Source organism: Castanea sativa, chromosome 10, assembly GCF_040712315.1.
Source record: "Castanea sativa cultivar Marrone di Chiusa Pesio chromosome 10, ASM4071231v1".
NCBI classification, from domain to species: domain Eukaryota; kingdom Viridiplantae; phylum Streptophyta; class Magnoliopsida; order Fagales; family Fagaceae; genus Castanea; species Castanea sativa.
Window position 1 is genome coordinate 3114235 of NC_134022.1, and position 23395 is coordinate 3137629.

General features: G+C 33.2%; 3 protein-coding genes across 4 annotated transcripts; 1 reads left to right on the top strand and 2 right to left on the bottom strand.

The window, feature by feature from the left end:
• The first annotated feature begins 757 nt into the window (after positions 1–757).
• Positions 758–12319, top strand: LOC142613039 (uncharacterized). 2 transcript variants are annotated; one of them, XM_075785221.1, is made up of 6 exons: positions 758–913; positions 1032–1101; positions 6059–6168; positions 7455–7569; positions 7729–7837; positions 11938–12319. In XM_075785221.1, the coding sequence occupies exons 1-5, from the start codon at positions 847–849 to the stop codon at positions 7811–7813; spliced, it is 447 nt and encodes a 148-aa protein (XP_075641336.1). In that variant the 5' UTR covers positions 758–846; the 3' UTR covers positions 7814–7837; positions 11938–12319. The 2 variants fall into 2 exon arrangements, with proteins under 2 accessions (XP_075641336.1, XP_075641337.1); XM_075785222.1 differs by lacking the exon at positions 11938–12319 and adding an exon at positions 9515–10231.
• LOC142613510 (cysteine-rich receptor-like protein kinase 2) lies at positions 10692–18376 on the bottom strand. The gene is made up of 8 exons (XM_075785885.1): positions 17976–18376; positions 17276–17697; positions 17016–17138; positions 14009–14136; positions 13323–13536; positions 12817–13048; positions 11963–12113; positions 10692–11254 (listed from the first exon to the last, which is right to left on the bottom strand). The coding sequence occupies exons 1-8, from the start codon at positions 18374–18376 to the stop codon at positions 10937–10939; spliced, it is 1989 nt and encodes a 662-aa protein (XP_075642000.1). The 3' UTR covers positions 10692–10936.
• Positions 18377–21713: 3337 nt separating this feature from the next.
• LOC142613511 (F-box/kelch-repeat protein At3g06240-like) lies at positions 21714–22928 on the bottom strand. Its single transcript, XM_075785886.1, has 3 exons — positions 22816–22928; positions 22172–22700; positions 21714–21734 (listed from the first exon to the last, which is right to left on the bottom strand). The coding sequence occupies exons 1-3, from the start codon at positions 22926–22928 to the stop codon at positions 21714–21716; spliced, it is 663 nt and encodes a 220-aa protein (XP_075642001.1).
• Positions 22929–23395: the final 467 nt, after the last annotated feature.

A 23395-nucleotide genomic window follows, 5' to 3' on the forward strand; every position in this document is an offset into this window, starting at 1 on the left:
GACTAGGAAGCATGATGTAATTTGGTTGATTGTACATACATAGACCAAATCATCTCATTTTTCTGCCCATTAAATATGACACAATCTTTAAAAAGTTTTGCCATTGGATTATGATAATATTTCTTTCAAATTGACACTTTGGATAAACAAGGGTTCATAAATTGAATACCTAGGTCCCATTTCCTTTAATTTATGGGCTTATTACCTACATGTCACAATTTTTATAATAAAACATGATTCCTAGCTGGATCGTCTCCAACTAAGTAATTGAGCCATTTCTAAACGAGTAATATTATAGATATAACAATTTTTACAATAATTGAATTTACATGTTTAGTAGTTCTTATTTAAGTATTTGAGATTCAATCTCGGCCTACACCAAAAACCAATTAGTGTCTTAGTCTGATGATAAAGAACTATTATTAGGAGCAGACACCATAAGTTGAAACTCTCTAAAAAAAAGTAGTTCTTATTTGAGCTCATTACTGACATCATCTACTATTCACAACTTATCTTGACAATCCATAAAATATTTTGTGAAAATTGTTAGTGAAAAAATTGATTGGGCTAAAATATTTTGTGAAAATTGTTAGTGAAAAAACTTATTGGGCTGAAAAAATTGTTACTTTCTATTCTCAATTCTCATTGGGCATAAAACTTTGGGCCCACACCCACATCTAAAAGCGGCCCAATAATGTTTTAATTTTTTTCCTCAGAAAAGACCTTAATAAAATTCAAACCAGATTGTTCATTTCCTTAACAGCATCAAACACCTTGTGCCTCGCCTGAGAGCCTGAGAGAGACAACTACTTCAACCAGTACTGAGAGATCGTTTTGAGAATAAAAATGGAATGGGGTTTCGTACATAAAGTTTGGGACAAGTGGGCTTCTAACAATATCTCCTCTTCTTCTGGTAATTACAACCCCACAAACCACAAACCACAACTACTATGTAGTACTATGTTTTGGTTTTGCTTTTATTTTTGTAAAAATTAAGGAAATATTTGCTATTATTGCTTCTTTCTTTGCAGGTGAGCCCTTGAAAGCTGCTCTTCTAATTAACTATGACCCAACTGGACCCTCTCGCTTGTTGTCTACAATGTAAGTACTAATTAGATAATACTACATACTTCTTATTATAATTTTATTTGGTTATTTTATACCAAATGAAATCTATGCTTTCCCAGTTAGTTATTGCTTCTCCATTCTCAATACTTGTCTTTTTTTTTGGTTAGTTATTGCTTTGTGAGTTAGTACTGTATCATGTTTGGTGGCAATTGAAGCAAATTGTCAAATTAAAAATTCTTTGATTGAAATTTTGTTTTGGGGGGTTTCAAATTCTAGCCCAGGTGATTTTTTTTTTTGTGTTGATAATTCGATAGTTGGGGGGAGTGGAATTTGAACCCTGGATGTCTCTGTTGGAAAAGGGTCTTGGCAGTGTGTTTTGAGTTTTGACAAACTTTTTCAATGCTAATTTGAGTAACAGGTTAGAGGTTAGGTTGCTTTCATGGATTAAAAAAAAGTTTTAATTTTTGCTGTGGGTGGAGAATTTAAAGTGTATTTGTATGAAATTGGAATGTCTAAACCACCTCCTATTAAATCCGCTAATCTAATACAACCTTGGTGCTTATTGAATATGTTTAAGTTGTACATTAATTCATGCCCAGTTGTTTCCCATCTATTTGGATTATTGTTGTCACATTCTCTTTTCATCTCTAGCTTTTATTAGATGCTATAGGAATTCTAGCATTGATGTTTGAGATTTCTTTCGGGTGTGATATGTCCGACATATAATTCATAAGAAAAAGGGATGGCAATGCGGTGCACTGATATAGGTTTCTTGCAATTGGCATATGACGTTCTCTTCTCCTAGAGTTGATAGGCTGGTTTTGAGACTGGGTTGGACAAGACATGATGCAGACAATAAGGAGTTTAGGGAAAAAGAAGATTAAATACAAGATTCAAGAATTGTGGTCTTGTTTTGATGCAGAATCTTGGCACCTTTCAGGTTACTTTAGTTATTATTAAGTCTTTAGTCTAAGTTTTTTAGTTTAGAAAGATGCTGGTTTAGTTTTAATAAAATTGGGGTAGTTTGGTAGTTTTTAGATTTTCTTGAAGGGGCTGTTCTAGAGGCCCATGGGTCTTATCTTGTGTTTTAAGGCCTTTTCCTATATGGTTTAGAAGTTCTTAACTACTTTTTTTTTTTTCCTATTAGTAATTCTAGTCTTTCTAGGAATAGGTTATTTAGAGTCTAGACCTTCTGAGATAGGACTTAGCTAATTTATTTAAGGCTTTATTGTTGTCAATAACATCGATAGTGATACTGTTCTTGATAAAATTCCAGCAGCTTATTGTAAGCTTTGAGGGTGTAATTTCCTTCCCCTACCTAAGTGTGATTTCTTAGGAAAACCTAGGTGTGATTACTTAGTGTTTTATCTCTCTTCATTTCATGTTATAGTCATTGTTTTAATTAAAAAAACAGCCATGAACACATTTAATTTCTCATCCAGAATCTAATTTAGTGCCAAATTCCTAACGATCCTACATCAAGATGTTAGTAAACTTCGGGTTGGTAGATTTTGATTAGGGAAAGTTTGGTCTTTAGGAATTAGCGATTCCCAATTGGGGGGGAATCTAGTAATTTTGTTTTTATGGGCAGGATGTTGACCATTGCTTCTATATTGCCCCTCATTTTCAGTCATATCATGGCATATTTTTGGGTTTGTGTGGAATCCAGTGGCTAATGCCTAGCATTTTGGCAACTTGATGGATGGTTGGGAGAGTCAAAGTTGGTAGCCTAGAGGATCAAAAGAATCTTTGTTAGCAATCCTTTGTGCAGTTTGGGAGGACAATAATAGGAGCATCAATGCATGGAAAATTTGGTGTGAGTATAATAGGAATCTCTATGCTCTAATGATACACTCTTTTTGGCCCCATGATTTAAATGTTTGGATGGAGGTTGATGAAGGAGAGAAATTTAAATATTTAGGGTAAATTACACCAATCTCCCTTGAGGTATTACAAAATGATACTCCCTCATGACAACTTTTGCATTTATACAAACCTCAAGGGGGAGTGTCATTTATACAAACATTTGGGGAAAAGTGTTATTTCAATAAACCTCAAGGAGGTGGTGTAATTAAGTAATTTACCCAAATGTTTGACTCTATGCTTGGATGGGGATGATGAAGGGAGAGGAGAATGTTCACTACATTCCAGCCACCCTCTCCTTCTCCCCTTCCCTCATCTTCCTATGTTCCAAACATATGCTAAGTCTGTAATGGAGTCACATTACTTTGATTGCTGTTATATTTTACTTATGGAAACCTTTAAGGTTTCAATGAATATTTCATTGGTTCATGTGTTTCTTGGGTTGTATGAATAAAAATTGATAAATTGGCAGAACTTGTTCTCTCTGTCTCTCCTCTCCTCTGCTCTCCTCTCTTTGTCTCTAGCATTTTTCCCCTTTTCTTATCCATTGGTTATCCTGTTCCCTAATCCCTTCCATTTTACTTCCATACTATCAAACTCTAGCCAATTTTTAGCCCTAACGTGGTCCTTTCTTCTGCAACAATCCATAAATTCTCCTAGCCCAATAACCCACCAAAAGCACACATAGATTTCCCCAACCTGTCCAATGCCAATTACCAGCTTGGAATCTTTTTTTTTTTTTTTTTTTGGGGATAGGTAATAAGTGAACTTTATTAACAAATGAAAATGAACACTACATCAGATCTTTGAGTCAATGAGTATACTTTTATGTATAGCCACATGAATCCTAAAAAACTTGAAAAATTTCTCTCCCTTAATTGTATTCCATGAGTTCATCTTACTGAGGCAGTCTTTAATTGTCCCAGCCTTTCCTGTATTTCACTTTCATGCATTGTATCAAGGTGAAGGATCTTGTACCTGTTAAAGTGTGGTTGAATTCACTTTTGAATTGTTAGTTCATCAACTCAGGAAATATGTGAAGATGGTTTTGGAAGACGTCTCAATGCACATAAAAAATCCTGAAACAGGATCCTCATCAAGAATTGTGAAACTAGAACACAAGCTTTCATTTTTAAGGGGTGATGGACGCACTCTCTTTTCATGTGAACCTATGATGCATAATTATTTGAGTTTTCTTTAGAGTCATAATTATATTGGCTGTGTTGTTTTATTTTAGGAAGCCTTTAGGATTCTCAATAATATAGGTCCGGTTAGTTTTTGATAGATTCCTTGGAATTCTGGGTTTGTGGTGCCTAATTCAGTTCTATTTTTTCTGAAATGAAATGGAGTTTGAAGATGTGTAAAAGTTGATATTTGAGTGAGTTTCCTCTTGGGGGCGAGCTAGACTTTCTGGAAAAAAAATAAAAAAATAAAAGAAAAGTGAGTTAGCTGAATTTCCCTTTTAAACCTTTTGCCAAATAAGTCAAAAAGATTTTAGGAAGCATTCAAAACCTTTGTTTTGCAAACATTTTTAATGTCGCATGCCTCTTAAATCTTTGAATTGAGTTAGTGTAAAGTGCTGGTTTGTGTCAAATTGGCAAATTCACCTGATAGCTTCATTTTTGAATCAAGATTTATGCTAACTAGAGCAATGTTGTTTGTGTGTGTGTGATCCATTTATCATAACCACATAAAAGAAAAAACTAAGTGTAATTCCACATCTAATAATGCTCTAAGCTCACAAGTAATTGCTAACATTTAGCTCGTGAGTGTTAAATCCAATGACATCTCCTTTTATAAGAGCATTGGTAGTAGCTTCCCTAAAACAGGGTAAGGGGTCAATATAGGTAAGAAAAACCAAATATCACCCAAAAAACAACCCACATCACCTCCCTATCCATTCCTGTTTTAGGTTTTTGTAACAGTGAATATTTAGGGAGGCATTGTTCATTCCCTAAATCAGAAGTTTATTGTTTTTTTGTCTTGGTCACTGTGAATAAAGAAATGTGGGTGTTTTGAAAAATGAGAGAAATAATAAAAAATGAGTGAGGAAATGATATTGAAATGAAATACAGTTCAGAATAGGGAATTTGATGTGGGTGAAAAAGAAAAATAGTTAGCTAAAATAAGAAAAGTAGGTTCTTATCCTAAAATAGAGAGAAAAGTTTTGGTAAGCTACTACCAATGCTCTAAGAATAGGATGGGAAAAGGTTGTGGGTTTAAGACCCACTAGGTGCATATGTAACTTCTCTCCTCTAACAGCACTAGTAACCCCTTCTGTAGCCAAGAATGATGTGAGCAATCTGGGACAATCTCCCCTTGACGGGCCTTCTGATAGTTTCTGGAAACATAAACTATCTTCTTCTCAAGAGATCCTTGAATTTAAACTAAAATCAAGAAAAAATGTAATTGCTAACATTTAATGGTCCTTTGACCAAAAGGCATCCCCACCCTACCCCTCCCACCCCCACAAAGGATAAATTATTATAATTAGCCTTTTAATGTTTTGTATGTATTTCTTTCTAAAGAAATAATAAATCAATAACTATGTCAATTTGATTGTTGGATATAGATTGCACCCTATTCATCATAGCTATTATGAAGTGTGCATGTCTATGTTTTTGTATTTTGCCTTGCCTTTTGCCTTTTCAAATAATTTACACATATCGTTTCTTTTTGATGATATGACCTGTAATACTAAAATGGAAAAATAAGTTTTTTTTTTTTTAATTTTATTTTTTATAATTTTTATATAAATTTCCTATTGCTCTGAGAATGCTTTACATGCTACCTTTGCCACTTATGGTTCGTCCACTGTTCATTTGGGATGTCCCAATGTACTGTCCATTCAAAAAGTCAACAGGCAGATTATTAATAACTTTCCTAACAGTTACACTATCTAAAAAGTACCCTTTTTTGTTTACTTTATTTGAGTGTAAATTTTCGGATGGCAATTTTGGAAAATGATAACTATACAATAGAATCCCTATAAAAATTTAATTCTTCTATGCTGGACGAACAAAATGGGATGGACGCAAGGAGTAAGTCACAAGAAATGTCTCTTACATGTTTTTCAGTTCATTTTGTTTAGATGTACTGAATTTGATGGTTGACTAGATTCTTACAGTGCAAAACAAGAAGGAATTAAAGTAAATCCCATTGAATTGAGCCAATTTGTGGATTTCATCAAGTGTGACAAACTCCAAACTGAGACCTTCATTATTGGGCCAAACCAGTGTAAGTTATCCTTTGGCTGTGACCAGCAATTATAATGCCTATGTTCTGGAAAAAAAAGAGTTAATTTTTAATATATTTTGCTTAATATGAAATGGAAAAACAATGTGAAGGTTTATTAATATTTCTCATTACAGAAAACATGTAAGAAAAAAACTATGATCTGGAAAAACAACAAATCCATTTTTTACTTGGTGGAGTATATGTTAGGTGAAAGAAACACCAAGAATTGCTGTTTTAGTGCGGACTGCAGCTTTGGGAAAGATTTGGACAGTTGATATATGAGGAATCAAAATTTAATTATAGTAGTCTGGTGCTGTATGTGCAAGACGAATGGCAAGATTGAATCATTTAGTACTTCATTGTCCCATAGTGAGAGATCTCTGGTCTTTCCCCTCTTTTTTATCCTCTTTTTGGTGTTATGCGGATGATGACATATACTATGGTACATCTGTTAGCTTGTTGGAAGGGTTGATTGGGAAAGCATAAGCATAATATTATTTAAAATATGTTGTATTTGGAGTGAATGGAATTCCTACATTTTTTTTTTGAAGGACGTGAATGTGCAGGCAAGATGTCAATCTCTTGTTCCTCAGAACATTAATGGCTATACTTTTTCTCCTATGTTAGATTTTGTTGAGCTGCTAAACTTTTGATGTGAGCTTCTTTTATTTTCTCATGTATACCTCTAGTTTACTAGGGTTGTGCACCCTTTTTTCACTCTTTTAACATGTTTGTTACTTATATAAATAAAAATGGTAATGAAAAATATATGTTCTGGAATCTGTAAGCAACTGCACAGTACCAGGATACTATCATTTTATAGAAAACCTAGTAGAACTATGTAGCAAATGGATCATGTAACTTCATGTCTAAATCATTTTAAACATAACCTATATGTATTGTAAAGCTTTTACAATTCTAATAATTGTTCTATTGATTTGAATCATGGAGGAGCCAATGACATTTCGGTCAAATAGCATTTTTTAGTGTTTCTGATTGAGACATCCATGGTTCAAATCCTTGTCTCCCCCCCCCCCCCCCCCACAAAGAATATATCAAATTTGAAGCATAGAGGTACCATGTTTTGGAACAGTTGCCACTAGATTGCCAAGCAGTAACATTTTATGCTATATGGTGAATTTGCTCGGCATATCACATCATGTCAATCCATATGTAATAGGTTTTATACACTGAACCTATGTGTCTCATGAAGCTTTATACATCTTAATTATAATGATATAGCTGCTTTATTGTTTTAAAGTTTGGTGGATGGGATTTGATGACAGACTTGGTCACTTCAATTCATGAGAATTGGTTCTGTGCAAGGTGCATGAACACTTCAAAACCTGCTGGTGAAGGTGCTATTATCATGCAAACAGCAGCATTCCTCTTGGTTGCATTGTAAGTATGCATGCACTTAAATGCATTTTGTTAATGTATGCTTTCAATACATTTAGGTATTAGGATGGAAATTTGAATGGGATATTGGGATGGGGAACAAGAGGATATAAGTTTTCAAAGGGTTTTACCTTTTTGCCTACTTTCACCCTTGTTTGGCAGGTATGATGGTTCTATTGGATCAGCATCACGTGCTATGGCGGCTGTTGATCAGTTTGCATGGCAATTAGGTCGAAGAAATCTTTAACCTTGGTTCTAGTGATAGTAGATTGTAAGTTGTTATTTCCAGTTCCATTTGCTTGTTGTTCTTACTTTATATATATATATATATATATATATATATATAAAATTCTATTCTTCTTGTCATTGTGATCCTCATCATTATCACAATCTTATTAGGCTTATTAAGTGTGCGTTTGGGTTAGGATTAAAAATTAAAATTATTTCACTATTCAGCTTATTTTTGCTACTATTTATGGGCCCTACTGCACTTTTTGGCACTATTCATGGGCTTCAGTGTACTATTTCAACTAATTTTTACCTTTATCTACGGTACTTTTAGCAATAATTTTTCAGTTTTAGCAAAATAAGTAGTATCCAAACACACCCTAAATGATTTGATACAGGGGTTATCTACAATGAATGAATCAATACATAGAAAGCATGTCTGGTAGGATGGTTTTTCTTGGTGTTTTTTTTTCCTTGACTTGTTGGTGCCTTGTAATACCAGATTTGTTAGGATATATATAGAGGTTGAATATTTTTGGGTGTTGATAGCAAATTTTAGAAAGTAACCCTCAAATCAATTGTGCTAGCCATGCCTTGGTAATTTCCTAATATCTGGTATGTGTAGGGATACTTTAAGCAAAGCTGAACTGATTTCTATGCTGTTTTGACCTAGGTTTGGTCATTGGCTTGGCTCAAGCTTGAGTCAAGCAGTTGAACTTTTGTAAGTTTGTCTAGGCAATTCTTAGCCAGGCCTGTGCTTGGCTTGATTTAGCACTTTTGCGGATTTGATTTTTTGTATGCAGATTGGGAAGCAGAAACATAGAGCCACATTAACTCTTTAACCAATTTATATCAACAAATAATGGAACATTTAGGAAAGTCCCCATTCTTGATTTGTTTATCTGAAACCTAACTATAGAAATGAACTTTTGTAAGCATGGGCTGTAATTATGGTCAACTGGGTCTTATTTTGGGTTTTATTTTGTTATTGGGCTTTGTTTGTGGGTTGTAATGGTTATTTAGTTTGGTTTTCATAGTCAAAACCTATAGAGTCTTGGTTCTATTAGGTTTAGGTATTACTTGCATATATATGAGATGAGTTTAAGTTATACCTAATGTAACTCTTGTAAAGTTACACATTTTTTAACCATTAGATCTTTATTACTTGCATATATACACACACACACACACGCACACACACATATATATATATATATATGAGATGGGTTCAAGTTACACCTGGTGTAACTCTTGTAAAGTTACACATTTTTTACACCGTAGATTTCTAAAAGATCTAATGGTTAAAAAAGACACCATTAAATGTTATTACTTTCCACTTTTGTCTCTCTTCTTATTTATTGTTTTTCACTTAATTAAAGGGCACTTGCCATTTTCAACAACCCACTTTTCAAATGAGTCATTAAACTCTCTCCACCCAACCCGTATTCTTCTTCTTCTTCTTCTACTACTCTCTCTCTCTCTCCCTCTCTCTCTCTCTCTCATATCTGTCTAGACCTCTCTGAACTCACCTCCTTCTCCTGCATTGACCCACACAACTTATTGGAGCTACATGTTAAATTTATTAGCTTGTTAAAATAATTCAAAATTCATGAATATATGTGCCCCCAGAAGGAGGTGTGATTTTTTCCCATTTCTGACTTTATCATCTTCCATGCCAAGACTGATGCATTACCTGATAAAAATGTCTTTTTTCCTTTAGGACAGTCATGCTATTTGAAGGTTACTCAACATACGGGCGACATGAGTATATGTGCCCCCAGAAGCACTTAAGCATCCAAAGACTAACTCCATTTTATAACTAAACAATGTCATTTCCTATACATGTATCCTATTACAGATTAGCTACTTTTGCCCCATCAATTAGAAGGTTCTCAGAGAAGTATTTATTAGTAAATGATGGAAAGCTTGGATGTTGATATTTTTCAATGAGTCGCAGGAAGCACACAATATTGTAGGCAAAGAAACAAATTTCAAGTTAATACTTCATTTTTTTGAACAGCTATTAATTGATCTTCAATTTTTTCCTTACGTGCCCCACCTAGAAATACCACTCCTCAAAAACGACACTCAAATTCTGTCACTGAAACAATGAGATTCAAAGAAAACAGGAAAAAAGAAGAGAAAAGAAAAAATTAACAAGGCTGGTAACTTCTGTTTACACTTCTTGGATGATAACCTCTGGATGCATCTGATGGACAAAGTAAGGAAAATAAGAGCTTGCCTCAGGCTTCCCAGCCCCTCAAGAGGGTAGCACGTGCAACCCGGTTCACCCCCAAAGTGAAGGCCCCCATTCTCAGGTTGCAGTCATGAATTTTACACATTGCCTTCATTTCATGGAAAGCCCTCCTCATGTACAAGCTAATAAATTTAACATGTAGCTCCAATAAGTTGTGTGGGTCAATGCAGGAGAAGGAGGTGAGTTAAGAGAGAGAGAGAGAGAGAGAGAGAAAATAGTAGACGAAGAAGAATACAGGCTGGGTGGAGAGAGTTTAATGACTCATTTGAAAAGTGGGTTGTTGAAAATAGCAAGTGCACTTTAATCAAGTGAAAAACAATAAATAAGGAGAGACAAAAGTGGAAAGCAATAATATTTAATTGTCTTTTTTAACCATTAGATCTTTACAAGAGTAGAAATTTATGGTGTAAAAAATGTGTAATTTTACAAGAGTTACACCAAGTGTAACTTGAACTCATTTATATATATTACTCCTAGAATCTATAGTACAAATGGGGTTCAAGTGATAGTTCAATGGTAATGACATAATTTGTGGTGCCTCATGTTTGTGGTTCGAACCTCATCTCTCTCTCTCTCTCTCCTAGTATCTACCTATTGCAAAAAAAAAAAAAAAAATCCTATAGTACAAAGATCTAGCTCAACTAACATTTATTAGCTGCTAAACTAGATTTGCTACAATTCCTGATTTAATGTTCACAATTCTGAATTGAATATGATTTTCTTTATTCACATAAGATCAAATCGTAAGAGTTTCTTTATTCACATAAAACTAAACTGTGGCTCAATAAAAAAGACTAATAAAAAAGTCAAATCAAGTAAACAGATTAGTATTGTCGATGGACTTTATTTTTCACTAGTCACATCAAAATTTTGCACGTTTACAACTCAACGACCAGAGAGCTGAGAGTTGGAGACAGTGGCATTGGAATTAGAGGAGCCGGTGGAGGTGGATGTGTCTCCATGGACTACTCTTCTATCAGAATCAACAAAGGCAGGTCTATTTTGTGGCCTATGCTCCAGCGGGCCCTTGCTTTTGAGCAAAACAACAACTTCAGACATTGTGGGTCTCAGGGAAGCTGATGCTTGAGTGCACATGAGACCTATCTCTATGATTTTTTTCACATCTTCTGCTTTATACTCTTCTGGGGCTAAATTTTCGTCCACCAACTCCAAGTGCTTATCATTCTCATAGAGTCTCCAGGCCTATGTCATATGATAAAACATAATCAACTTGTAAAATGGGAAGTTTAAGATTTGTTCTTTTAGTCCCAAAGGAAATTTTAGTGAAAACTATTCTTTTAATTTGAATCTTTTTCTCACTTGTAATTTAGGTAACATAAACACATAACAACTACCTTATATCAGCCTATCCATCTTTTGGGAAAAATATTATGAGACATTAATGAGTAATTTCCTCTTAGGATAGGACAAACTTTTATTTAAAATTTATTTGAGGAATCTCTTTTAATCTATTATTTAGTAATTCTTATAGTTTATTACTATGCCTCACATCAATTCTCTCTTTATTATCACAAAACTTTTGGAGATGTTGCCACAATATTAGTAATGTCATTAAATCTTAAGACTTTTGAATATATGATTAGAAGCACAGATATATGGTCACTTAACAAGTTAAAAGGGTTGTTTCCCCTCCCCAAACTAATTTGGAGCCCAGTTTTATCCAATTAAACAACAGTTCTACAATCTCACACATGGATCTACCACTTTTTCCCACCATTCATACTTGCACACGTCAAGATTATGGAAAAAGTACAAAAAAAGTTGTTTCCACCGACTCTCATTAAAAAAATGAGCACTAAGTAGTGTTGTTTACATGCACTTGATACATATTGGCTTGATTTCTTATTGTTCTACATTGCTAACAGGAGGTATGTAGTTTTGAGAACATACCCGTTCAAGTAGATATTCGCTGTCAGCATCAACATTCACGTTGGTAATCTTTTGGCCACTAACAATTTCGAGGGCAACAACGCCAAAGCTGTATGCATCAACCTTCTCTGATAATTGACCTTGGATTGCATACTCTGGCGCTGTGTATCCCCTGGTGAGTAACGAGATGAGATCTAATTAATACATGTCTTGTAGAAGCAAAAAAGGCCTTAATGGAGCTTTTGGTACCAATTGGTCCCCATCCGCATGCACAAATATCTTGCATCAGTTGATTACATTTGTAGTAACATGTAAATCAATTTACTTGTTAAACTAAAAACCTTATATTGAAATAATATTGACATTCTAAAATTTCAATTAACCATCTAATTTGATATTCCCTGGGTGATTTTCTAATCTTGATGATGTCTTGGTATCAGACTGCTAGCTAGTGTCATCCAGTAACCTCATGAAACTAATGAGATGTGATTAAATAAGTGATCCAGAAATCTACTTTGGAAAATTTTCAATTAATTACTCTTCAGAATTGTTTACACCATCAATTTTTTAAATTTTATATATATATATATATATATATATATATATATATTTGGTGTTAGAAACACCTTTGCAATGTTGTTTCCCCCCCCCCCCCCCCCCCAAAAAAAAAAAAATCTTTGCCTTTTGGTTTTCTTTACTTTTTAATTCCCATGATTGGGTATTTTGCAAAAATGAATTAATGTTCTAAAATTATAGATGTACATGAACTCGGTAAGAAATGTTGTCTAATACAATTACAAATTCCCTTGGACTCTGAACTAAAAATTGTCACAATTTTGTTCTTTTAATAATTAGTTGTTACTATTTTGACTTACAATGTTCCTGCGAAATTGGTGCTGAGATGACTTTGATCCTCTGGCAAAAGTCTTGCCAACCCAAAATCTGCAATTTTTGGCTGCATGTCGTTATCAAGAAGAATATTGCTGGTTTTTATATCTCTGTGAATGATACATACATGGAATTGCTCATGTAGATAAGCAAGACCACTAGCTGTGCCAACTATAATATCAATACGTTGTTTCCAGTTGAGAATGCTCGTTCTTTCACCTATTTCTCATGGAAAAAATGCACAAACAGAAATTTTTTTAATTAAATACATAAGTAAATAAATAAATTCTGACAAGTGAACTTTAGCCTCAAGGTGAGAAAGAAGGAAAAAGGGAACATATTACACTAGTTGTGCCAAGGTGTGTAATTTTGTGATTTATAAGCTAGATTGACACCAACCTATATAATAGTAAACTCCTAGAATAACAATGTTCTTATTCTCTTACAATAACATTCAAGTTTTCTTGAGATTAGAGAGATGGGCTTGGATTACCAAATAAGTATTTGTCAAGGCTGCTGTTTGCCATGTATTCATAGACGAGAAGTAGTTTTGGTCCTTTGCTACAGCATCCAAGAAGACGAATAAGATTCCTGTGATGAACATTACTTATAAGCTTGACCTCACTTTCGAAATCTGCCTTTGCTCTGCGGGATTGGCCTATGACTAGCTTCTTCACTGCAACTACTCTCCCATTCTTAAGAATACCCTATTTGATGTTGTAATAAAAACAGAGAATTAACTTAATGTAAGTATTGTCCATTATCTAAACATGATTAATAGTAGCAATTTCACATGGCACATACTATGGTTATGGTAGTCAACTAGTTTCAAGAAAAAGAGTCATGTAGATGAGATCCATATTTTGAGTTATATATGTCTATATATACATACACACACACATAGAAATTCAATTTGTGATGTTTGTTCCATGATGATTACTCTTTATCATCAAGTCTAAGACACTAATTAGTTTTTTATGTGGGTGAGGTCTAAACTCTAAATTTCTTATTCGTTACCAGCTAAGTTAATTGAAACGTACGCAATATGATAGATTTAATGGCAACTAGGTTACCTAAATTCATAAAAATGACATAAGCTCACTGAATAAATTAAATGATCACACAAGACGTGCATGTAATATTTTCTAAAATTTCATATTTTTCTCTAGTCTTACTTACCTTATATACTTCACCAAAGCCTCCTTCACCTAATTTGTTTTCTTCACTAAAATTTTTTGTAGCTGATTTCAAAACATTATACTTGTAATTCACAGGGCCTCGCAACTCAGATGCTCCTAATATGCCATCTGTCAAAAAAAGAAAGTAGTTGAAAACCATCAGTGTTATATGTAAGGTCCGTTTGGATAGAACTTATTGCTGAAAACTGAAAACTGAAAACACTGTAGTAAAATAATTTTTAAAATGGTAAAAAATACTGTTCATTCTAGAAGTTACTGTTCATTGGCCTAAAATCACTGTTCATGGCCAATGAACAGTAACAAACACGCGTTGAAAAAAAACAAAAAAACAAAACGTGGACGCAGCTAAAAGAAGCTGGATCCAAACGTATTCGTAGTAAACTTGTATAGATAAATCATTGGTGAAAGATGAAAACTATAATGGAGGTATGTATCCAAACTATAAAAAAATTTAAATGATATGGCACCATATACACCGTTAAATATAAAAAAGAAAATATTAATTTTGAAATAGGTTCTCTTCGATCATTTCACTTGAAATGGAGAGGGATGGAGAGGATCCTATTTTGTTGGTTGGCTTCTACGTTGGTGTTAAAAAAATAAGGGTAAAATATATATATATATATATATATATATATATATTTCTGAGAGAAGGTAAGGACTATATTTGATCCTTAAAGGTTGGCTCAATTTTTTAGTTTTTAAATTTTTTTTTTTTTAAAGCAATCCAATCCTTGATTAATTTAAAATGGTCCAATTTAGTCCTTACCATAATATTAATGATGATGTTTCATCTGACTAGCTTATTTACAATAATAAAAATGTCTAGGTATTTCATAAGATACATACACAACTTAGGTGAATTAAAATTGTTATGCTACTTGACTAACTGAACTATAATTCCATGTGACCAAGTTGGAGGCTCATCATTGCTACATGACTACTATTTTACTAAACTTGCACACATTCTAACACTCAATTTAACAACTTGATGATTTGTGCGATTGTAAGTAATTGATAAAAAATTGTAGTCCATGTAAACATGAATGAACGTAGAGTGTCTACCATAGTCGTACACTTCAACAAATTGTGAAATTGAGTGTGAGAATAGGTGTGTCCCTAAAATTATTCTAGGAGAGGGGGTTGTTTTTATAATTTGGACATTCAAAATTTTAACTTTGACCCTCCTAATTTATTTGAATTTTGAATTAGTCTAATGATTCTATAAAAAGATATATAAAATTTTTTTAGAATCAAATGGCACAAACGTCTAGCTTAGGGTAAGGATCTAATTTCATTTTAGATTGATTAAGGATTTAGTTGCTACTTTTAAACTTTTAGAACTTAGATGAAAAAGGGGACAAATTTAAAGGACTAATGTAGACATTTTCCAAAATGAATGTGCCTAATCAGATGGCACGTAAACACCTAGATTAGGGTAAGGACCTAATTGAATCATTTTATAGATTAATTAATGATTCAGTTGCGTGGTAAAAAGTAGGGCTGGTTCCTATGTGTAATCATACATGATGTAGAAATTAAAAATAAAATTAAAAAAGAAAGCTTGAATCTAGATTATTTCTTACAGGATAGTAGAAACCCTCACATGATATTAGAGATTACTATAATATTGTTGTGTCTAATCAAACTCATTCGCTTATATTTTTTTGGATTAAATATTGTCCAAATATTATAAAAACAATTACCGAAGAATTTTGAATGTTAAAATTTTAAGTTTCTTTAAATATTGCAATAGATGGCATCATTTGAGTAGGAACCCAAGTTTACAGAAAAATGTACAAATGTTTTTTGAAATCAGAATATGTTTTGCAATCGACTCTGATTTGAAGACAGAAGGATTGAGGAAAAGGCACTAGCGAGTTAGAAAATATATTGGATATTGTTAAAAAAAAAGGTAATCAAAATATAAAGGAATTGTGTGAGAGAGTGGGGCTCATATTTTGAATGAGAATATAATATTGATATCTAGTATAGAGGTTTCATACGCGGAAGAGTAAGTTTAGTGCTATAAACTCTTTCACAATTTTGCCACAATTTTACTGTGTGGCAACTCGTGAGTGATGGAAATAAAATAATAAATCTATGTGGGTCCATGATTTCACCACTCACGAGTCACCATATAACAAAGTTGTAAAAAAATTTGTACCACTAGACTTATTCACAGGGGGAAAGAGTAATGAATGGGGCAAAAGATAATAGGTTGAAAAGTTCGTGACATGTATTTCAATAAAGATATATTGGGATTTTTAAAGAACCAAGTTAAGGTTTTGACTTTCTCTTAAAAAAAGAAAAGTTAAGGTTTTGACCCAGAATCAAAACCTTAGTTTTTTAGTGCGTGACAAAACTGTTGCCACTCTTGAGGATGTTGGCACTATTGAATTCAGATAAAACTTTTTTTTTAATCTTTTTAACTAAGGTAAATTCCATTAACATATCCTAAGATTTGGTTTAATATTAATTAGGTCCAAGATTTTTCAAAACTGTTCTACTTGGTCTCCAAAGCCAACTTAGTACCTAAAATAGTTAAGAAAAAGTAATTAACTATTTATATTAGCCTAGTTTTGAAAAGTCTTAAACTTGTTTAATATTAGTCCAAATCTCAGAATATGTTAGTGAAATTTATCCTTTTAACTAAATTACTTAGGTCAACAATCATCAACCAAATTGTAAATTTATGAGGGCGTTTGGATAGCAAAACGTGCGTCCACGTTCAACTTTTTTTTTTTTTTTCCATGCGCATCTGTCACTGTTCATTGGCCATGAACAGTGATTTTAGGCCAATGAACAGTACTTTTTGGAATGAACAGTAATTTTTACACATTAAAAAATTATTTTTGTACAATATTTTCAGTTTTCAGCAATAAGTTCTATTCAAACAGACCCTATAACTACCATTCCAACACCTTCGTACAAAATCAAATTGATTGATGTGCTAAATATGATTGTCAAAATCCACATTGGTTTACCTCTAATCACTTCCTTCCGCTTTCTTGATAGTTTATACCAATAAACAAAGAATACAATGATCAATAAAAGGCATACACCTCCAACTCCTCCTCCAATGATGAATTTCTTCTTGTTTGAATCACCTGCAAAAAAAATATGGCAACACCAACCAATATTGGAAATACACGTATAAGTGAAGTCATGCAATATTAAATACTGAGAGTATGAACCAATAGTACTGCATTAATATAGATAAGGGGTAGGTGGTTTCACTACTCACCATTTCTTAGAAAGGGTGTGATATTAGTAGTTTGGTTATCAGCAAAGAATGGTGTGTCTGAATACCTCAGGAAACACCCAGCATCCACTGCCCTACCATCAGTTTCAGGAACGCAGCTCTCAATGTTGCCATACGCCACCTTCAAGCATTCTTGACAAGCACCTTTACTGGCTGACTCCACGCATTGTGCCACACCATACACTGTCATGTTATTACCACTATCACTTCCACCACCACCACCACCCACTTTCTTCTTGATTGCTGCAAAGAAACCATCAATTCTTGGGACTGCAACTTGGAGCTCTGCTAGCACTCTCTTCACTGTCTCAACAAATGCATTACTCTGAGATGCAGTCCGATTCCCACAGAAACCAAAATGGCCAGGCATTGTGGATTGGTCATAGAATGCGTTGCTTTCATACCTAAACCAACAAAATTAAAATTAAAAACATCCAACATGAAAGAAAAAAAAAATTCTGAAAAACTAATAAATAGGCATCACTTTTTTAAATTATTACTATTCTCAATAGATAGGGATAAGAGATTTAAATCCTAAACATCTTCATTAAAACATTAAGAAGTGCAAACTAAGTTACAAGATTCTTGACGAGATTGGATATTGTTAATACAAGTTCATTATAAAATATTGATTCTGACTTGTCACAACTTCCATCCATAAAACAAGCATTTTAAATGTTACCTTAAAAAGCAGCCATCATAGGTAACACGGGCACCGTTGGATGCATTGCAGTATCTGCGGATATCAAACGTGGCGGCATTAAAACATGCGATGCAATCATCCATAGACAGGTACTTCCTACACTGGAACATGGCATAGACTGGGTCTGAACCCCTTGCTTGTTGAGAAGTGGCAAAATGTTTGCTTTTGTTGTTGTTGTTGATCAGCTGTTCCTTGAGGTCCAAGAATGCTGCGTTCAGATTGGTGTTGAGGTCCAACAAATCAGCTGCAGTGTATGGGCTGCAAGCCTTGTTTAACAGATTAATCTGTGGATCTGCTGAACTCTCTTTCAATAAGCACAACAATACTAATACTATGGTTGTTTGTAGAACAATATGAAACATCTTTCCACGTGGGTTCATTTTCATTCACTTTCTACAAACATATACTATATGATTATTGAGTAGCAAAATGGAAGTATGGTTGACAATAGTATTTTTAAAGGCACCCAACTATGATTTGAACTATATGCTGGGGGATAAATTGTATTGTTTCTCAATTGATGTGTCTTAATGAGCAAAAAGTAGCTGTTTAAATAAAGTTCATGAAAGTTGAATTCTCAAAAAATACTAAAATTCATGGTCAATTAAATCTATACGATAATATGGAAAACATGCATATACAGTGGACCGCAACTGGGACTTTGAAAATCAAATTAGATCTGGAGTCTTCATTTATACATATATTTAATGCATAATAAAGTTTTTTTGACGAGTCGTCTCTATTTAAGTTTGTTTTTCTAAGTTCTACTAGCCCAACCTTTACGCTAGTCAGTCTTACTATAATCGCAAAATTTCCTAATACATACATACTTTTGTTCATGAAGAGAGAGAGAGAGAGAGAGAATCATAGAAGATTCAATGTCCGGCTAAACTTTCAGGCTTCCAGCATGGATTTTAAAAAAAAAAAGTTTTTGTTCTTTTGTTCTTGGATTTTTTAATTTCTTAAGCCATACTACTACTAGTAGTGACTGCCTCTTAAGTCATAATCATCAATCAATATCAATATATATATATATAAAAGTAGAGACTTCATGCGAGAGTTCATAAGGTCTTGCCAAGTGAGTGGCACTCTAATTTTGCATTTAGCATTTTCTGACATTTTTCATTAAGTTTTTTTTACTGTTATCTAAAAATTTACATTAAATTATTTTACTATTATCTCATTAATCTCTCATTAATTGCTTAAGCTTACACCACACCTTTCTCTCTTCTTCATGTCTTTTAGCATACCCACCATTGTAATATTTTAAAAAAAGCAAAAAAATAATAATTATGGACTAATAGTAATAACTAACTAGATAAGGTCCTAGAGAGAGATAGAGAGACACAAAAATGTTGCGGATTGTTAAATAAAATGCGTTGTTTCATTACATATTACCAAAATAAAAGACCTAAGATTGACAAAACATTTGAAAGAGAGAGAAAGAGCAATCTGAGGGGCCATTTCCTTTGTCATATTAGCCTCCCACCACTATCAAGACGCCGAAACTCCTGCGGGTATTTTTTTTTTTTTAAATTAGGGGCTTGAATATGATTTAGGTTTGGGTAATTTGGTTGAATAGTTTTTTTTTTTTTTTTGTATATAAATAGAGAAAATATTTGGTACGCAATATAAAGCCATATTCTACTATGATTTTAAATCATCTATAAGACAAATGTATACACACTTGTCCACACCATGTTTTAATGTCACACTATCGATGAGTGGAAGACAGTGAGAGATATAGACATACTTTCATTTCATAGTATGAAATATGTAAATACAACACAAATTAATTGATTTTTATGGTCTCATTACTCTTTTGCGTTTATTTTTGGTTTCTTGATCTTAAAAAAAAAAAAAATTAATCTTACCTTGAAAAGACTATAAATATGCAGAGAAACTACTAAACTAATTTCTAATATCTCAAAATATATATGTTTCTTTACTCTAATTTAGTTTACTTTTTTTTTTTTATAAAATATATGTATAACACTATTCAAAACTATCTTATCTAAAATATTACCAAATTATACGTGCATCACATGCTTAACTTACTAGTTACATTAATTATGTGAAAAAAGTTTCAATGGTCATGGTCTTGATCAACAAAAATTTCCTTTTGACAGTGTCTAATTAATAACCACGCATTTCTTTCTAAATTCTATACGAATCAAGGTGTGTTCAAACTTCAAAGTATTCATTGCAAAATGCAAACTGAAGTCAGCACTTTTACTGGGAAAAATCATAAAAATTTAGGATTTTTTTTATAAAACGTTTAAGAGAAGTAAACACGCCAAACACCTACATGATCCACCGATTTCTTTCCTCCCAAATTGAGAGGAAAGGGAGAGAGAAGAAAGAGTTTTGATGGTAGAACTTGGACCTTTGTACCAATAAATTATACTTCTTTTCATTTCGGAAAAATACGTCCGTAATAGGGTATACTTCCTCCGTCATTTCTCTCTTACAAATCAAACAACTTCATGAAATTTTTTTTCCTCCCTTCCCTTTCTTCTCCCCTCTTTCTCCCTTTCCTTTCTCTTTTCTCTCTTCTCAAAGTAATATTACATTCATCCATCCTAGGGTGGCCTAAATTTTAGGATTAGATAAAATTTTGAGAGAGAAAAAATAAGTGTAATACTAAGTTCACAACAATTTCATGTACCGGTCCTATAAAAATAAACTCTAATTTTTTTAAAAAAAATTCCAAAAGAAAAATTCCAAGGGATATAGCTTTTTGTTGAATATTTTTTTTTCTTTTATTCTTTTTTTGCTTAATCTGTTATTGTTTGAGCTATATTTGTTGTTATTTAGTATAACTTTTACCATTGTTATTTAAGAGTTTTTTTCTTTTTCTTTTTCTTTATTTTCTTTAAAGGGTAAAGGGCGTTATGTTTGGAGAGCTAGTACTATTTTTGGAGTAATTCTATGGACACAACAAAAGGTTACAATAATTTCACAACATTTGTAATTTAGTATGCCATATCATTATAAAACAATTTTAAAAATCAAAGATTGTGATTGGCCCATATGTGAGTTTGTATGCTAATTAGGAATGTTGTGAATTAATTATGGTCTTTTGTTCTGTTTTTTAGGGTGATTCAAAGATCAATATTAATGCTTTAAATATATTGGTTTTAATCTTTCTTCTATTGATCATTTAGTTAAAGACACTTTGTCTATAGCTGGCTCTCTAGTGAGTTTTTCCTTCTCTCATACTAGGCAGTAGGGCAATGCTATAGCCTATGCTTTAGCTAGGAGAATTAGGTTTTTTTTTCCGTTGTTAATTTGGATGGAGTTGATTCTTCAAACATTTATAGTTTTTTTATTTTCCTGATAGTTAATAAAAGTTAATTGATGTTGATTTTAAAAAAGAAAGATGTTCAAATTTTTTTTAAGGTAGACGAAATAAGTTAACTATAAAATAATTATATATACTGCAAGATATATATATATATATATATATATATATATATATATATATAGGTAGAGCCGCAATTGAAGACAACATGAAAAAGTAGAAGAATTGCGATAGATGTTTCAAATGCTTACTGAGTGTCGAGGGCTAAATTTTAAGCCTTTGGGCCAAAAAAAAAAATCCAAATAATTATGGGTATAAAATAATGGAAAAAACAAATATTGGCCCACTTACCTTTACTAAATAGGTTGGACAGGCCCATAATTACAACAAATATAGATCAGCTCTTATCTCCTTCAAATAAGCTGCCAGAAGAACTGCCCCAAGACAAAAAGTCATCATCCTTTCCATTTTAAGTTGCTCAAGCCAAGAACTGTCCCAACACAAAGTCTACGGGTGTGTTTGTTTAGAGGGATTTTAGAAATGATGGAAAATTTAGGAGAAAAAATGGAGAGAAAGAAAATTGTGGTGTTTAGTTAGGAGGGTGAGTGGAAAATTTTGTAGTGGGTCCTAATATTTTTTCTCGAAACCCACTAAAAAATTTTAGCTCCAAAATGGGGAGAAAATTAAGAGAAAAAAAACATGGGTTCTAGCAAAAACCAAATTTGCCCCTCTGCGTTGAGTTACGTTTTCCATTTTTCCTTCTTGTGATTTATTTACTTTTTCAAGCTCCTTGAATTTAGGTTGCTTTTTTTTTTCTTTTTCAAGCTTGAGTTTATGTTGCTTTTTTTTTTTTCAACGTTTGTTCTCGTACAACAAGAGGTTTATTCCAGGATTTATGCTTGCCATACTCCTTTATGGCCCAAACACATGCAAAACTTTGTTCTCCAACTGTCGCAAATCTAATCAAAGCTAGTTTCTCCCTAAATAACGAAACACATTTCGATTCAAATTCATGGCCTGCTCCAATATCAAAGCAATGGGCAGGCACAGCTAGTTCTTCAAATGTCTCATTATTGACATCAAATGACAAAATCATTTCAGTCTTGTGCTTCTCTTCGCCTTGTATGATATCTACCAACCAATGCAGAGCTCCACCAAAAAATGGGGTTGGCAAAGAAATATTAAATCCAAAGTCAATCTTGGGTCCCAATGAAACGTCAAGGCCCTCAAGTGTTCTCCACGAATCCGATTTTGATGTGTACACCTCAACCTTAAGCTTTTTCCTGGAATATGAAATCTGGACAGCTTTGTAGTCATTATTCTCGGAATCATAAGCAAATCCGAGTGGATTAATAAAGCAGTCAAACTCAATATCAGGCAACCTCTTTAATTTTCTAATACTGGGATTCCACAAGTAGATAATAACAAACCAGTCATCTCTCCTTCCTTACTTGAAATTCCAAACACGAAAGGCCATTGCACGAACCGACTAAGTTAGCTTGATAAGGCGGAAACCTTGAGGGAATTTCAAACTCTAAAATTTTATCAAACCCATCATGATCGCTAGAAAACGTAATGACTGGTCTGTTGGAAGGAGGAGAATAAGAGTTCTCTTCATACCAGGGCATGTTAACAATATAATCACCACGATTAACTTTACTGAAATATAAGTGGGTGGAGATGAAATATGGACTGGTGATTAAGGAGTCCCAAGATTTGAAAACACACCTGAATCTTAGGAGTGATTTAACTGGTAGCCTTGCCAGGATGTTGAGTGCAATTTCGTAGTGAAGATACTTCTGTTGTCGAAGGGTGGTCGGTGGCTATTCTCTTGCTGGTTCTCTTGTTTGAGACATTTTTGAGAGAGAGAAAGAGAGAGACGTAGGGGTTTTATTAATATAAAGAGAGGTAGGGTTTTTATTAATACTCCTGATTAATTTCTCGGAATATATATATATAGGGAGAGAGAGGTTCAAGTTATACTGGTGTAATTCTAAACCATTAGATTTAAATAGATTTAACGATTAAAAAAAGACTCTCATTAATGCTAATATTTTGATTAGGATCTTATTAATTATTACTCATTTATTATATT